At 43.4% G+C, this 18,327-nt stretch overlaps 1 protein-coding gene across 2 annotated transcripts; it reads right to left on the bottom strand.

Annotated features, from left to right (window-relative positions):
* Nucleotides 1-4,650: 4,650 nt before the first annotated feature.
* LOC119455569 (general transcription factor IIE subunit 2) lies at nucleotides 4,651-17,294 on the bottom strand. Of its 2 annotated transcripts, none has more exons than XM_049668869.1 (7): nucleotides 17,100-17,294; nucleotides 16,838-17,008; nucleotides 16,688-16,767; nucleotides 9,035-9,142; nucleotides 8,356-8,638; nucleotides 6,670-6,785; nucleotides 4,651-5,000 (listed from the first exon to the last, which is right to left on the bottom strand). In XM_049668869.1, exons 2-7 carry the CDS (start codon nucleotides 16,986-16,988, stop codon nucleotides 4,896-4,898), a joined length of 843 nt encoding a protein of 280 aa, XP_049524826.1. In that variant the 5' UTR covers nucleotides 16,989-17,008; nucleotides 17,100-17,294; the 3' UTR covers nucleotides 4,651-4,895. The 2 variants fall into 2 exon arrangements, with proteins under 2 accessions (XP_049524826.1, XP_037572897.1); XM_037716969.2 differs by having other exon boundaries at nucleotides 16,838-16,996; nucleotides 17,090-17,293.
* Nucleotides 17,295-18,327: the final 1,033 nt, after the last annotated feature.

Raw genomic sequence — 18,327 nt, 5'->3', positions numbered from 1 at the left:
AACGCCGCCCCACCGACGGCCGCGAAAGAGAATGGCGCGCCGTCACGCGCTTTCTCCCTTTCTCTTTTGGTTCGGAGGCGCGGACGCGACGCCGGACAGCGCAGAGGCCGCGACTGGGCGCGAAGAGCTTGAAGCGGTGGCGCTTTGTTGCTTTTGTGCTTTTCCTCCTTTTCGGCGGCCGCCCGTCGGACGGAGTGGCTGCTGTGCTTCGGGCCGCGTTCTTTGCGTTTGCGCCATTTTGCCTAGTCGCAGCGAGCTATGTCGACCGAGATACGATCCCGGCTGATTCGCGCGGCGGTACGCCGAGGCGGGGGAGCCTCCGTTGGCGCGTCTTCCGTCGACTGCGTTATCGGTGCCGATGGCACAGGGCGATTGTCGGTTTCGCTGCTGGAGTCACACGGTGCAAGATAGTGCGGCACGTAATCCACGATGCAAGGTAGCGCGGCACGTTCAGTCGGGTGCTCCTCCGCTTCTCCCGCTAATCGCCGTATTTTTCTTGCCGTAGGAGGCTTGCGCTTCCGTATTCCGAAGGGGTGCTTCGTCCAAAATTTCTTCTCCAACGAGCGACGATCCATCACTAACCTGGGAGCTCTCAGTAATCCGAATTCTGCGTGTCAAGTGAAGACGCCGGCGTGGTTTACGAAGCAGACAACTGCAGTTGCCATCCTGCCCCTGCCACAGCAGCAACCAATGGAGAGACGCCTTTCAGCACGGCAGCCAATCGGAGGCCTGCTTTCATCGGAGGGCCCGTGTGACTACCTATCGCAGACCCGCGCTTCTTTTGAGTTTGCGCGTGTGTTACAAGATGGCGACGACGGACGAATTGAGAAGCGGAACGGCGAAACTTTGAGCTTTCGAACGATACCAAGATGGCGGTGATCTGGCGCGATTTAAAGCTGTTTTCTCGCCCTGTGCACTGACGAATAAATCTTTTTCAGCCACTTTTAGTGCGTTTTCAGCCAAACCATTTTGATACAGCGTAGATTAGGCATTGCAGATACCGAAACGCGTGGTTTCAAAAATCAATTTTTCTCGCGATTTTCGCGATCTGATCCCCTCATCCCCCCATAATTTGGTTAGTTTTAATTGTGTTTCGATGATACGAATTTCAGCTAATACGAATATTTTTCATGACCCCGTGAGATTCGTATCTTCGAGATTCCACTTACTCCATCTTATGTTTTGCAGGCAGCACTGCAAAAGCTATGCAAATAGAGCCATCACAGGAATATATCACTCCGTGCATTCCCTAGTGAACCGGCGTTTGATCTGTAATGGGTCATCTACAGAATAAGTTCAATAAAAGTGTAGCATATAGTCAAATGTCTTTATTAATAAAGTGCTTGGGGCCTCCAAAATCATTCGGTATGCAGGTCATTTCTTTGTAGAGGCATCCGACTGTATAAATATATGGAGTTATATATTTATATATATTCCGACGCTGAGGAAGAGTACCAAGCATTCTTAATACAGTTAAACCTCAACATAATGAACTTCAATATGATTAAATTCTCGATATAAAAAAAGTATTTAACTTATAAATTCTTTTAGGAAAATTATAACTGCGCTAAAACGATACACGAGAACGAAGTGGACAGGACTGCGATCGTCCTGTCCACTTCGTTCTCGTGTCTCGTTTTAGCGCAGTTACAATTTTCCTAAATGTCTTACCAACTAGCCCCCCATCAAACGCTTCTCGAGTTATAAATTCTTGTCTATAGAACACCGTCTACTATTTTGAACCTCGGTAAAATGAAGTGTGTTTATACACAATTTCAATATAACGAAATTTCATTGCTGCAGCAAAGGAATACCTAGTCTTAGACAATAAATGGAACTTTCGTGGACAGGTGATCAAATGGTCGAATTATATTAGGCAGCTTCGGAACGCACCTCTCAAATGGCCCGCGCACGACCGAGAGCTACCGCGGAAGCGGAGCAGCGTCATGTTCCGTATGATATATGGGGGGGGGGGGGGGGACATACGACGTTCACTTTTGAGGACACCACCTTGTTAGCATTCAGGCAACTGCAACATTTCTACTACTACACGTGAAAAAACTAGCCGACATAACACGCAACATGGATATCTGGCCTTCAAGTGCAAGACACTGTTATCTGCATATGAAGTTCTTTAAACTCTGAGCATGCAGGTCTCACCTCAGACCAACACTCTATTACCTTCTGCCCGCATACATCCACTCTGTGGCCTACTCATGGAAAGCCCTCCACCCTGCTCCAACTGCAGATTAATATTAAACATTGTACCCAATACCTTGGATGTACTCTGGAAATGCATCCTGTATCCCACTTTCACCCCTCCCCAACCCTACCCGCCTTCGACTACTTCAGCCAAGTGGTTAACTCTAGCCACCAGCCTCAATGACCAACAGTACCTGCTAAAAAATAAGTGGACTTCATCAAAGCAGCACTGAATCGCAGCACTGGACCGACAGTACCGCACCGTTACTTTACAATGAAGTGTTTTCTTTCCTATGGCTTATGTATTTCACTTTTTTTCACATGCTACGCTGCATTTCATCACTTGCATTTTTTTTTCTTTTCTTTAGGGGCAAAGATTGGCAGGGAGGGGGCACCTGTGGTTTATCAACAATTGCCTCCAGAACCACAACAGGCACTTCACGAGACTCTGCTGCATTTACTGTTCGCACTCTGTTTACATCATTGTGGTGCAGTTATTTGCAGCACGAGTTAGAGGGGGTCCAAGGCTGAAAATTGGTTTCAATTTTTCAGTCTTTAAACTTTTGTGTGTATTTCATATACATATTATTAATATATCCTGGTCACATGATAAACCACCACAGTGTGCTGCTATGGTCACAGCACCAGCCTGTATGGCAGCACTGCGAATGCAGCTGGCGTGTGCCGCAGTGACGCTCAGTTTTCTTTGAGAGGATTTATTGAACCTCTGACTGGCTTTCACTTAGCGTTAGATGTACAACAGCAAGCTTTACAGAACTTTCTGCCTTGAATGGCAATTCAGTCAAACCTTGTTATTTGTTAAAAGCACACATGCCAATTATTGTTGGAAAAAATTCGAGAGTATTAAGTTTGCTTCATTATATCTGATAATTTGCTATAACAGTGCTTAAAAAATAAAATTATGGGGTTTTACGTGCCAAAACCATGATCTGATTATGAGGCACACCATAGTGGGGGCCTCTGGAATAATTTGGACCACCTGGGTTTCTTTTTTAACGTGCATCTAAATCTAAGTAGACAGGTGTTTTCACATTTCACCCCCATCAAAATGTGGCCGCCGTGGCCGGGATTTGATACCACGACTTCGTGCTTAGCAGCCCAACACTATAGCCACTAAGCAACCGTGGCGGGTATAACAGTGTTTGTTAAACCGAGGTTTGAAGGCTGGATGTACCTGTTAAGTTTTTGAATGGCTGCCTCGTCGGGCATGACACTACCATGTGGTTCCAACATATCAGAAAAGTTCAGGAGTTTGCTGTTGGGCTAGCTGGTACATGGTGCTAGAAACAATTTTCTGCCTAGTATCAGAAGACTCCTTCGTTACCTCCTGGATGCAACTGAAATGGTGATAGCACAGAAAAATTTTTTCTGCAGTGGGTCTTGATTCTGGTAGATTGTTCTTCCGCACAGCTATGCCCAAGCCTTCCCAAGCTAAGCAAATTCCCGAGGATACTATATTTTTTCTTGTGTACTTTTATATATTTGCCCCAGTACACCCTTATCAGCACCTGCACAGCTACATGGTAAAGCAGATCTGAAATCGATGCCAGAACTGTATGTGGCACACTGGTAGCTGCCCCAAATATGGGGAGACATAAGTGCAGCTGCATGCACTATATGTCTCAAGCAGAGAGCAGGCACATTGGTTCGAAACACGCCAAGTCTGGGTTTCTACATTCACTTCTGATGAGCTGTGATGGCAGTTATTTGGCCGGCTTCAGCGTGTAAAATGGACATTTGCAAGTTCTTTCTGATGAACCCTTTCACATTTTTGCACAAAATTTCCAAGCAGCTTTCTTTGTAGCTTTACTATCACTACAAATATTATTTCAGCAACAAAAAAAAATTTGCAGCAGGGACAATAAAAAAAGTATTAAGCCAAGTTAGGTCGAGGGATTATTAATCTAGAATTATCGTTGTTTACTGGGTGCCAATCTATGAATTTGTTGAGTACAAAATTGCCACCAAAGGTCCTGCTGCTGCTCAACTTATGGTACCGAATCAAATGAGTTGACGTAACCCCCACGTGGCCTCTCTTTGCCACTCTGTGAATCACCCAGTGCCGACGTCAAATGAGAAATACTGTAGTCTAAAATCAGTGACGCCACTACGATTTTCCATTTTCGTAATTTTCTTGCTTACAAACGCTCTGTTCTTAATATGAATGATGAATTTGTCAAATTACAGGAGCCTAATTTTTCAATTTAGCTCGACTTGACTTTTTTCTTTAGTGTTCCTTTAACCTTTTATGTGCCGCTCCAGAGTATATACGTGCCTGGGTGGCGATGCTTACCTGTGGCCCCATATCAAGACCATATAGGCAAACCAAACTGGGGTAGAGTAGTCAAAGAAATGCTCTTGCATTTAATAAATTTCCACCGAGAAAGCATAGCTAAGAATAGACAAAGAAAAGACAAATCAACACAGTTCAGCAGGGAGCACCTTTAGGTTTAATGTCAAACATCATTGACTTTTGCATGCCATGGTGCACCTCAGCAGCCGCCAGCAACCTTTGTTTTACTAGCTGCTTTTTATGAATGACAGTACATTGTTTTACAGTCTAAGCATTCTTTGTAGCTTGGGTTAACACTTTGCATTGTTAAAGTTCTCCTTCACAGAATTGTTACATGAAAATTTACAAGGCATATGTACACTCCTAACATGTATAAAATCTACTTGTCAGTGTAATCTTCTAGAATGTCTCCCATGTGGTCGTTGTGCTTCTTGAACGACTTTGCCCTCTTCGATGACGACTTCTTCCGCTTCTGGGCAGCATTCTGCAGTAATGAGAGTAAAGAATGAACAGCTGCAAACTGCCATCCACGAGTTTGTGCAGTCAAACTTGGTGAGACTGAGAGAGCCTTACAGATAAAGTTTGCATTTAGGTAAAGTGCCTTAGAGCATGCTATATTGACCTGGGAGATTGATTTTGTCTGCCAAAGTGCTGCAAACAGGCTCTTACCATGTCTCAAGACGACCACCAAGCCAGAATGTGCACCTGTGCACCGGCCTTAGTTTATTTAAGAAATACCACCATTTATGATACAGATACACATCTTGGGGACAGATTAAGCTTCAAGTTAACTTACAATGTCCTGCCATGCTGGACATTGTAATGCTGGGTAAGACAGCATTTTGCTATGAGTGTACAAGCACGCATTATTGCGTTTCATCATGCCGACCAAGTTGAATAGGTGCATGTTATACAGCGGTGCAACTCATATACCAATATATTGTTCAAAACTCACAAAAAGTGGGGAGGTCAACTTATACAAAGGTGCAACTTACAGTCCGTAAAAAGTGGTAATTAGAAATGCTTGGTGGGCAGTTTTCTCGTGCATGCATGTAGACACAGCAAATACACATGTAAGGTCTGGCTTCATTTAAAAGCATTTAATTAGTGAGCAAATGCTTTAAATGCCTAATGCAATGCAGCATTCTACTAAATGCAGAAGCATCAGCTAATGACTGCACGGACTTTGTATGCCATCGGTTGGGTCAAACTTGGCCGAGACAAGAATCACACAAGATCAACATAGCAATGGTCCTCATGCCAGTTTTCATTGACTTGTTGCAGAACGAAATCATTCCTGAAAAAGTTCTACAGCATTCATTCACTCACAGCAGGTCAGCTAGATATACAGTTGAACTCACTTATGACGACACCGGTTTTAACAATACAGTCAAACCTCGATATAACGAAGTTATACTTGCAGCGAAAAACTTCATTATATTGACAATTCCGTCACATTGAGGTTTCGTTAATTCAACAGAACTAAGATGGGGAAATAAAAATAGTTTGTAACATCGTGCATTTCATTAAATCAAGGTTCGTTATATCGAGGTTTGACTGTATATCGAATGAGCAGCCGATGCACTGTCCACTTTTGTATGTTTTATATGGTAAAATAAACTTCTTACTACAATGCTTCCATGGCATGTTATCAGTTACAACAATTAAATTTGACCACAGGGTGTGTGCTCTGAAAGAAAAAAGAATGCAATATCTTAAAAAAAAAGAATGAAAAAATGTGAGCCCCTGTTACACCTGCAGGAGGTGCCGAAGCGAAGCAGCTAGCATTCCCCCCCCCCCCCCCCCTTTCCTAGATTTCACGTTTTTCCTTTTCGGCACAGACACCCAGTAGCCAGATTTAATTGTTATAGCCAATAATGCGGCATGGAAACATTGTAGTAAGCAGTTTTTTTTTACCTTAGAACACACACAAAGTTCAGGGTGAGGCAGCTTGCTTATTGTTACATTCGAGTATTGTTAAAACCGGTAATGCTTCTTTCTGTCTAAATAAAATGCTTGAATGTTTGTCCCCTTTGCTATTTTCCGTGCAACCCAGTTATAACAATTATCAGTTATAACAATGGGAATTTTCTTGGCACTTAAACATTGTTATAAGTGGGTTCGACTGTATTTCACTAGCTGTGTGAACTTACCACTTTCTTGACACCCATGTCCTGCATTGATGTGATGCCCTGTTTCTGCAAGTACTCCTCTATCTTCTGGTCATCTATGCCTTCAACAGCAACACTTCTCCAAAGCTTTTGGAACTCTGGACAGGCAATGACAGAGAGTAGAATGAGTTGGTCTGTAGGCACTGTTGATCTGTTGCAAAAAATGGCATGCTAGAATACATACACTGCCCCTTGCTTAACACACTGATACTAAATGAATTACTCTTCAAAACTTTAAAAACTACCTATTTATTCCGAAAACGAATTTATAAAGAAGCATGCTATTTAATGTTCATTGAAGTGGACATGCTGCATGCTTGTTGTGGTGAACTCAACTGTAAGTCTTCTGAGGTGCCGCATTCTCTCTCTCTCTCTCACACGCACATGTACACAAAATTGATGAGCAAAGTGAAAACAGGAGTGTCAGCAAGTGCTTTTAAATAAAAGCTGCTTAATCACCAAATCTCTAAATCATTGTAGTAATATTACAGAATGTTAACGTTCAGTAAATCTGAACCTTATATTTCACTAAACAGGCTTTGCTTTAGTGAACAAGAATCATTTGTTATCGTGTTCTACTACTTTATGCCGATTAAAGCAACCCAGGTTTTGTCAGCTAGGATATCAGTACACAGTAATAAAATCCGACACTATGTATATATACCTATGGTGATTCTTGCAAAATCTTGTAAAGCACTCCTGTGCTTTTTTGTGCAGTCTGGAGATTCCCCCAACACGCATTCCTAAACAGGCCAGCAAACTCTACAAGCACAACATATATAACAAGTGCTTTCAGATTCCTTGATGTTTTCCCATATTTTCTCCGAGCACATAGATAGAAATGTTATGATTAATCTGCAGCTCAGACGCTTCTGGCAGATACTACTACTCTGAACAGGTGTAGATTCACGACCCTCAAAACTGGGGCTGGGGAGTTAAAGTTCTATGATTGATTGGCATAGTCTCTCCAAGAAACTGCAGCTGGTTTTTCGTATACGAAGAACAATAAATGGCTTCATTGCCTGAATCTGTGTGTCATCACCTTTCTTCTCGAGAGCATCACCTACCGTGGTAGGCTTGTGCCACCAATGTGCATCACAATTATCGGGTGGTGTTGAGTTTCTAGAGAGGTCAGAGCTTGCATATAGTCATAGGTTTTTAAACCCCAACAGATGATGGCACACATGGTAGCCAGATGCACAAACGACACTTTGGAGCCACGGCTCACCAGCGCACTTGTCACGAACACTGATCAAAGGCCCAAGCATTAAGACATACAACATTCATGTTCATGCAGTTACTATACACCAAACACAACAATGAGAGCTTTCATGTCTCTGTTTGCATGCCTCTCTGTACCAGGACATCATCAATGCACATGAACACACCACTGCATTCAAGGCGTAAACCGGGTTTCGTACTATGGAAAAACAGGTCGCTGATCAGCAAGCACAGCGCTTAAGAGAAACATGCACTGAACTTGCTCGCCGGATTGCTTTTCAGACCCAACAAGCAATTGTAATTTTTTTGGCATCTGTCTCAAATGCATGCAAACTAAAAACAAACAGCCCACGACATTCCAACCATTCAGTCGAGAAGCAGTCACTGTAAGTGACTGCAGTAAAGCAGTGTTGAGATGAAGAGGAAGACTAGAGGCAGGCAGCTCACCCTCATCAACATTGAACTGCAGGGACTTGTCATTGTAGAAGAGCACCTTCTTTTTGTCGATAGGGCGCACCACGTAGATGATGCTGTCACCCAGTGCCTTGAGGTGGCGTTCCACATTGGGCAACGATTCCTGCACATCTTCCAGCAGTACGCCTCCAAGGCCCCGCTGGTCGTGTTTGTCTAGGAGCCGCAGAAGACTTTTGCGGTCCTTGAGGTTGTACGCTGGCCGGAATGAGTACTTGCCGTCTATCGTCACTTGAAGCTTAGGGTTGTTTTGCAAGGCCTGCACATGAGTCCCTTGTTTAAGCCAGGGAGTACCAACTTGCACAATTGTTTCAACATATACCTTCACTTCATGAAATGCTGAAGAAAGCACAGACTAGTCCGGAGAAAAAGATGAGTGATTTTTAACAGCAACTGGGGAGATTTTGTGCCCCTAAGTTGCAAATTAGGCTGTTTAACGGACACGAGAGCAGAGTGTTCTGGGTTGATTTTGATGACCATGTGGTGCACAGATTCGGGTTTTGAAATTTCAAAAGTGATTAGCCAAAGTCTGATTTCATCCTTGTGTCTTTCTAAGCTATACAGTTTGAATGAGACTAAGCAACACAATGTGTTTACGAATGCCAACGATTCAGGAACTCGTTGGCTGTTGAGTAAAACTAAAAACATGAAATACCTCTGTTGACAGCCAGTGCTTTTGCCGTGCTCCAAGGTCCAACTGGTTTGTCTCGTCCAAGATCTCTTCGAGCGACAAAGGGTGCGTATCACCTTCCAAGTGCCTTTGCTTGAAGCGTGAAAACAGAGAAACAAAAAGACAACAAATGCACTCCTTTGTGCTGCTCTTACACCAGCCTGAAATTACTAGGAAGTGTCTTTAATATATACTCAATGATTGCTTAGCCTCTGCATTTACCGATTTCAGCTCTGAAATCAAGTAGCTCTACAGTTTTGTTTTATTCCACGTGCAGCTTGTTGACGATGTCACAATACAGCAAAAATGTGCAGAAGACAACGACTAGAAGTCAGTGATTATACTATTATATTATTGATTAGTTAATAATTATCACACAATTCCTAATGTTCCACTTCTGATAACTCTTCCACCTTAAATTAATTAAGTGGTATAACAAAATAAAACCTTTATTTAACATGCATCCAAAAAATCTGAAATATGTTGCTAACTCTTCTTTTTTTTGTGCATACCTTGTTTGACAGAATGTGCGACTGCAGCCAACTTTATTCCACCGAAGTTCACACCATGCTCCGTGGCGAAATGAAGGAGATACGCAAAGTAAAGCTGCAAACGGTTGGATCGCTTTTCTTTCCAACAAAATTTTTGGTTCGTTTATAGAACATTTACCACAGTTGCCTTCATTGACGTTTGAGCCCTTTCCACCCTAGATGGCTTAGAAGATGTTGGTCGTCAGTTACGATTGCATCATGTGTACTCAACTTCGACGTATGCATCAGCCGTTGCACCCCCTGATGCATTACAACAAGCAGCGTATGAGTTGAGTGATTCCTGGAGCAGTGCAGCAGGACTACTTTTGACATCTGCACATTCATGAAGTGCATTGCTTGCGCTGCCGTTAGTGTAATCACATAGCGCACCTCGGTGACGCCTGCGGAGGGCAGGTGGTGCCACCGCTACGTGGCATCGTTGTGAAGCAACAAATACGCCGTCGAGGACACCTAAATTCTTTCTTTGTACAAGTAAATTCTTCATGGTGGTCCTTGTTGTAGAGGCATTCACAATACATATCAAAGATGGGAATTCGGCCTAGACATAATCAATCTTTCATTATACAGGTCATATATCGCTGTAGAGGCATTCTACTGTATATAAAAATTTTCTTAGTTGAATTTGATGAAAATGTGAATGCGTTTACACTGGGGAAAAGGTTTATTGACATGTGCCGACACTGCCTAAACACCTTCATTCCAAATAAATCCGAAATTATATACATAGACATACCCCTTGGGTAACACGTAATATCATTCATTTAAAGCATAAAGTTGACAGAGCAAGAAAAAAGAAAAATCCGCAGTCTAGCCATGTCAAATGGTTATAAAGCAATCTTCACAACACAGTGTTCGAGTCAAAGACTGTTACTTTCAAATGCCATTAACAAATTAAAAAAAAAATGACCCAAATAAGTTTTGGAAATTTTTGAGTGATAGCTAGAACCATGTGACAGAGCTATCAATTAATGAAAAAAATAATAAACAATTTAAACAGCATAGCATATTAATGCTCACTTTCGCAATGTGTTTTCTGACCCATGTATTCATGCAACGCTAAGTGCAGTAGTTTTTCACCCATCGCAAGCTGGCTTCATTTCCTACCATGGTAGAGTTCACTGCTTATAAATCTTAGCTCCAAAACATCCCCTGGTACTGATGGTTTACAGAACATTTTTCTTTGACACTATGCAGAAACCACTGCCAAATTCCTTGTTGTGCTTTTCAAAGTTGGTTGTTGTCAGCAAAATTGCCGATGGAGTGGAAGACTGCTCGAGTTATTACCATTTTTTTTAATGTAACCACTTATCATTACAGCACCACGACCCTCTCCCTTTAACGTCCACATGCTGTAAGTTGTTGGAACATATTATAACTTAAAATGTCTGGAAAAAGAACTCAGTATTAATAAATTTACAGCATGGTTTCAGAAAGGGTTTTTCCACAACTACACAGTTAATTACATTCATTCATACCTTTTCTAATACATTAGACAACAATGGCCAGATTGACACAGCATTCATGGAGTTATTTACTAAAAGGCTATCATCATCAGCCCATTTATGTCCACTGCAGGACAATGGCCTCTCCCTGCGATTTTCAATTACCCCTGTCTTGCACTAGCTAATTCCAATTTGCACCTGCAAATTTCTGAACTTCATCACTCCACCTAGTTTTCTGCCGTCCTCGACTGCACTTCCCTTCTCTTGGTATCCATTCTATAACTCCAATTGTCCACCGGTTATCCATCCTATGCATTACTAGGGCCTGCCCAGCTCCATTTTTTCCTCTTAATGTCAACTAAAATATCAGCTATCCCCGTTTGCTCTCTGATCCACACCGCTCTCTTCCCGTCTCTTAACGTTAGGCCTAACATTTTTCGTTCCATCGCTATACTCAAACTCAAAGATTAGTTACCTTCTAGATATACTAATTTTGTGGATTAGAGATTACCTCTCAAACTCGGTTGTTTGTTTCAGTTAATGGTAACTGCTTCAGTTCTCTTTTTGTCATGTCGGGTGAGCCTCTGGGTAGTGTTTTGGGGCCACTGCCTGTTTCTTTCTTTTGTATATTAACGACCTTGTTAGTGTAGTTAACACTAGAACACAAATTCGGGTGTTTGCAGATAAATGAGTGTTGTACCGCAAAATTAAATCTTTGCGTGATCAAGATAAATTGAATTCTAACATAGACAACATCCTCCACTGGTGCAATGAATATGGCATGGATATTAACACAAAAAAAAAAACCTGGTAGACGACTAAATTGGCTTGACAAGTGGTCTTGTCAGCAGGTGTTTAGTTGGAAGCTTCCCTGCAGGTTGCAGGGTGGTTTATTGCATGATTTTGCTTCATTGTTTAATAAAATATTTAATGAGGATCTATGATAATGAAAATAGAGTTCTTCACTTGTTTGAATAAAAATGTGCAGAGAATAAAAAATATATATATATAATAAAGCAACACTGCCGTACAGATATTGACTTGCATTTAAAGAAGTACAAACAATTCATTGGTTTGACAGTGGCTAAATTCCTATGTATAGTCAGCACAGCCACAACACTGAGAAGGACTCCATTTTGGATTGTGCTTCGTCCATCGCAAAAATGGTGTCCGCTGACTTGCTTGTGTGGTATCGTTCCAAGCCGCTTTTTTACGCGAAAGGAACGAATAGGTTGGTGTTCAATATGCTTGGAACAGTGTGGAAATAGTGCGGTAAACATGCACGAATTCTAATTAAGAAAGCTATTGCACATACGAATGTCAGCGAGTGCACCGTGTACATTCGGACATTACAAGAGGGCTTGACATAAAGCCCCTGAAAAATAAACTACAGTAGCGTCATTCGTGCCAGTGTGCAGCCTCTCATGCGTTTTGTGGATTGTAAATCAAGTTAGTTGAGGTGCGCAGTCCGAAGAGCATGGCCCTTGGCCGGAAAGATGGGCTTGTGCAATTACCCCGCTAGTGCAAACCAGGGCAGTCTGGTTCGGAGCGGTATAGTGGGAGAGGTTTAAGAGACGGAAAAATGCGAAAAGGTAACGTTTCTTCTTTGTGGAGTTTTACGTGCCAAAACCAGTTCTGATTATGAGGCACGCCGTAGTGGAGGGCTCCGGATTAATTTTGACCACCTGGGGTTCTTTAACGTGCACTACAACGCAAGCACACAGGCGTTTTTGCATTTTCGCCTCCATCGAAATGCGGCTGCATTTGAAAAGGTAACGTTGAGTACGACAATGGAATGTATGTAGAAACAAGCGGTGTGATTTTTGTCGTGACTGAAATTTTACTAATATGCAGTATTCAATCAGTCAATATACAGAAGTGCTCACAGTGTGTTTACATGCATGAAATAAAACCCCTGAAAGAGAGCTATTTTTTTCAGGTTCATGCCGATGGTGCGGTTACCACTTGTTCACTATTTTAGGGGTACACCGTGTCATGGAAGTGCTTTATAGAATATTTAAGTCAGCAAAATGCTTGTAATGGCAAAAACCATCCCCGCAAGCACGTGGGGCCAGATGCCAGTGCGTTTGCATGCAGATGCGCTCAGCATTGACGCTCCTGAAGGCAGTGCCACTGTGCTGGCAATGGACATCCGGACTAATGTTTCCTTGTCCTTGTTTGTTTGCACAGAGTGCTCCAAGCTGGCATCGCCAGCTTACTTGGATGGAAACTTTTCTTCAGCTGCCGCTGCCGTCGTTTTTCCTCTTGCATCAGAGATGGGACGCCATAGACGTTTGCACTTGGAGATATGACTTTATGTACACAATATATACACCGACAGCTATTTACAGCAAGTCTGACGTAACACTCGACATAGCCGATAGTGCATAACACCGCTGGTACGTCCAGACCCTTCGTTCACACTGGAACTGGCACCTTAACTCGGCAGAGCCGCAAGGCAGAGCACCTGTCCTGCGTCCGGAACACTCGTGAGGGATCAGGAGCCTGGTTTTAACCCTTCGGTTGCTCCTCCCAAATCCCCTCAGGGCAAATCACGACCCCACAGTGACCTGATTGGGTAAACTGGGCTGTCACTCACTTGTCACTACTTCTCTCACTCTCTCCTTGCGCTTCTCGGAATATTCAGAGAGATAGAGGGAGAGAAAGAATACAACAAACAAGAAATAAACAAATAACGCACAAACAGTTCCACTCTGCAAAACGTTAGAATATCCCGGCGTTTCCCCCAGAACACTGTCAGTGCAAGAAACACTCGAGTCGCCCCGTTCTTGTGCCTTAATTGGAAGTCACAGTCTGCATGCAGTAAAAGGCACGCCACTGAAGCGCACCCATCGATACACAATGCCGTCCCGCACCTGGTTCGTCTCCGGCGGGCCCATAAACCTGTCCTCCCAAAGACGGACTGCACCTCTGGTACCAGCCCGTCGCTCAAGAGCCCGCACGTTGGGTTACACGATCCCTCTGGCTCTGAAATGGCTTCTTCGCAACCAAGGCACGCACATTGACACCCTAATCATGATTTGCAGGGGGTCCGTCTTAGGCAGCACGCGAGAGGGCAGCTGTTCGTGCTTCCGTTTGGGCTTCTGGGCCAAACACCTCCCAACGCCACCTCCACCCCCCGTGTCTTCAGACCGCGCGTGCACCATATTAAGATGCACTGGTCTGGGAACGCGGGTTCCCTGCGGCCGAAGAGCGCCTCCTGACCCACTAACAAAGCCCCCTGCTGGTTTTGCATTCTGTGAGACGAAACAGCGACCTTCCACGTTTCGGGGACGAAATTCCTTTTGAGGGCCTCCCGATTTGTCAACATCCTTTACAACCGGGTAAGCTCGGCGGTGCTGAGAAATCACAGGTTTTCAAACATGACACACGTTTTTTAGAAGGTTGAGCAAGCGCCATCTTGAAATGTTCACTCGCTTTTGTGTTGTTTACTTGATGGTGTTTTAGAAGGTCGAGCAACACAGCAAGCGCGCTGAGGCAACGGCAGCGAAGCCCTGGGACGATGGGCACCAAAGATGCACGCCAGTCGAGCCTGGCCGTGCTCGTGACTCTCACGTCCGTAGTAGTTTCCTTGTGGACACCGTAGGGGTGCTGCTGCAGCTGCTAGGAGAGGAGGCAGAGGCGAAGGGGTGCAGTTGGTGCTACTTTAGTTTTTTGCCAGGGGCTTTAGCTTGACACGCTGGCCGAGTGCTCCTTCTGAACCCTCCACTTCGACCGTCTCTGCCCGCCCTCCTCCTCCTCTGTATCTTAAAATACCTTGAAGACGCATGCCTTTCAGGTGTCCGAGCATACATGGAACAAATTTTCTACCGCTGCTATCACAAGAGTTGCCCTTACTGCGCAACTGCACTCTCAATTTGAGCGCCACTGCCTGTGCTGCAGCGCTCGCCACTAGCAGACGACAGGGGGCGGAAGGCCACCTTTGACACGTGTTCGCCTCCCTGAGTGGCCTAAGAAGCCTGTAGCTTCCACGGTACTGCACGGAACTACTGAAACAGACTATATGTAACATTTGAATCTCTGCATTCTGCAAGTTATGTTTCTTGAAGAAAGAACTTGGAAATTCACCCCTAGACGTAAAAACTGCTAACATGTTTTACATACATCAGGCCAAAACTCGAGTACACTTCTGTAGAGTGGGACCCTTACACTACACAGAACAAACTAGAATACATTCAATGGAAAGCAGCGGGGTTTATTTCCTCCAAATCTAAAACAACCGATTCACCGACAAAGCTTATGAAAAGTAATAAAATTGAAAAAAGTCCAATGGACAAAGTGAGGTGGCCTTGAATTTCTTTGCCTGCTCCTTAGCCATAACTTCACACTCAACCCCTCATCATATTTAACCCTTTCGTCTTCAACGTACACACGACATGAAGTGCACACTGGGCCCACAGTCATGTGTACCGAGTGTGGGCCCACTCGCTACCTCCTCATTTTGCACATACTCAACCTATAAGTTTTCTTCTTTTCCCTGTACAATACTTAAGGTGGCGTGAGACTTGTTTCGTCAAAAAATTCGATTTTGAGATTTTGCAATCACCTGATAGAGAGTTTTTTTATCTTTCATAAAATATATCACACGAGTATTCGCAATTTCAAGAATATTTTTTTTTCTTTTTCTTCAACACGTTGACAGGAAAAGTGGGTGTGTTTTCAAAGACTTTACTGGCGTTTTTCTCAAAACAAGATTTTTGGAGGTTGTGGTACCTTTTTCTAGGGAACTATAAGGCATAAGCAAACAAAAATTCCCACATATGTTAATTAGTGGCATTTACATAACTGGAACTACAATCAATAGCCTAGGTGCATTTGTATTTTTTAAATAAAAAGCCATTCATAAGTGGCAATTTTCATGCATCAACAAAAGTAAAAAAAAAACAAATTTAGTTTTTGTTGTACGCGCATAATTTTTGTTACACTTCTGTAAAGTGTTAGCTGCAACCCTTGTACAAAATTGCAATACTCTGCGGATAGTAGATCTTAAGAAAAAGATACATACGTAGAAAAACTTAAAATAAAAAAAATTTAAAACTAATTTTCACCTCTAATGCAAACTGCATCTATCTTTAAAATTCCTTGGAAGTTTTATAGCTATATATTTTATTACCACTGCTGTACAGCCAAAATTTGAAACTCATTTTCTAAGTCTCGGCCCACCTTAAGTGGAACCGCCTCAGAGAACCTCATTTGACACACCCCCAGTAGTACTTCTTTGTTGTTTCTGTATCCACTGAATTTTCATTGCTAATTGCACCACTCTCTAATGTATTGATAATTGGACGTTTTACTACAATGTGTCCTTCCTTTCACTGCATTGATAATTGTAATAATTTATTGTGCCTAATAATTTATTTATTCTTTCTATTTGTAATATTTTTACTGTACGTTATTTTACATTCCTCGTGTACTTTTTATACCCCCGTATCTATTGTATTTTCGTTGCTATTAGCACTGTTCTAATGTATTGACAATTGTATTTTTTGCGATGATGTGTATGTCCATGCATGGCAATAATTACAGTATTCTTTAATATACTATGTGCCTGCCTAGCTTGGACCTCTTTGTGATCTGCAGTATGTACTAAATAAAGAAATAAGTTTCCACCAAGAACTGCTTACCTTCATGTGCTTCACAATTTTTGCTAGGACACTGAAATTGTACTGCGAACCCCCAGAAGTGGTCTTGTAGTTGTACGCGTCTAGAATTGAAATGAAAGGGAAGCATTTTACGATCACGGCTAGAATGCACATACACAAGACTTACGATACCTTTTGGCTTCGATGGTTTGACTTTTTTCTTTGGCTGTGATGCCGCGTTTCCCGCTGATGAATCGCGGTCGCGTTTTCGGGCTTCGACCACAGGAGTGGCCATGGCCCTCTTTTTAAAGGCATCTCTTTCTTTCAGTAGCGCTGGGTCCATCGCAATACCTGCAGACGCAAGTGTCGTGAACGAAGGCCATGCAAGAACGACTACTGATATCAAGTTTCGAAGAGCTGACGTGCTTGTGCGTGTATACTTACGTTTGTTAAGAGTTCCAAGGCACCCAGACTCCCTCTCTCGAAGTGACCTAGCTCGAGTTAGCGAGAGGATTCAAGGAACTTCACGATAGTCCTCTCTCACGATATTTGCAAATCTTAAGCCACTAAAACACCTTTGAAACAAGAGGAGACGTTGGCGAAACACAGCCACAGACGGCTAGAAGGCAACTAGACAAAATTAGGCTTGCCTGGTCTAGTCTTGTCTCTGCCTGGATTTCAGTGGATTCTGCCAATTGAAATTCTGTTCAAACTTGTTCAAACCAGCATGAAACTACAGTGGCTAGAATGGAACCAGCGCTGGTTAAAACAATGCCGGCTATGTCGTGTTGTAGCTTTTGGCGCATACAAACAGCAAAAGAATTGCTTTCGAGATTTGTTTCTTGTTATTGCTATTGTTCAAGCGGTCGCTGTGAACCACCTTTTGGCACATAGCTGAGGTCCAGTCAGAGGCACTGGTCGAGAATGTTTTAAAAAGCTGCGGCAGAACCAATCTCACGACGACTGTCGACGGTAACGCGTCGGCATTAAAACAATGTAGCCACACAACATATTGGCACTGTCGAACCGAGTTATGCATTAGACGTGTACTGCAGGGGTAAGGTGGGCAAGCGTGACCCCTCAGCGCACCGATGCCGCAGGGCGGCGCTGTTGACCGAGGCGCGGGAAGGCACGCATCCGAAATGAGCGCATCGCCAGCCTCGGGTATCGCGCGTTGTCTGCGAGCGTCATGGAATATACGTCTTTATCCATGAAATCAACGTTTTATCAGCCCACATCACTACTCCTGTGAGATTTTACGGGCCCAGTTCGCATTGCGTCGATAGATTCAAACGCGTTTTTCTTTTTTTTTTTGTCCTCCGGATCAGGATCATAGGGGCTGGGGGCTCTGGAATAATTTCGACCACTTCGGGTTCTTTAACGCGCACTCACACCTTACGGCACACAGGTGCCTTGCATTTCGACTCCCTCAAAATGCGACCGTCGTCGTCGAGGTCAGCAGTAATCACCCTATGCGTGCTGTACGTACGACCTGTAAACTGCAGTCATTACCCGATTACTTCTCGACGTACAAACCACTTTGTGCCAGCGCTTGAAGACGTGTAGCATGTGCTTTCGACGCTCAAATAAGCAATTTACTATGATTTCAGACAGCAACAGATCTGGTCATAAAATAGTTTATTTAAGTGAGGAAAACAACTATGGTAAAATTTGATCTACAA

This window comes from Dermacentor silvarum, chromosome 6, assembly GCF_013339745.2.
Source record: "Dermacentor silvarum isolate Dsil-2018 chromosome 6, BIME_Dsil_1.4, whole genome shotgun sequence".
Taxonomy (NCBI): Eukaryota; Metazoa; Arthropoda; class Arachnida; order Ixodida; family Ixodidae; genus Dermacentor; species Dermacentor silvarum.
Note: the sequence above shows the minus strand (reverse complement) of the source record. Positions and strands in the feature narration are given on the sequence as shown.

Coding starts and splice junctions, on each gene's coding strand:
- LOC119455569 (XM_049668869.1), bottom strand. CDS start 16,988: ATGGACCCAGCGCTACTGAAAGAAAGAGATGCCTTTAAAAAGAGGGCC. Junction 16,768..16,837: donor CAAACCATCGAAGCCAAAAG/GTATCGTAAGTC, acceptor TTTCAATTCTAG/ACGCGTACAACTACAAGACC. Junction 5,001..6,669: donor ACATGGGTGTCAAGAAAGTG/GTAAGTTCACAC, acceptor TCATTACTGCAG/AATGCTGCCCAGAAGCGGAA.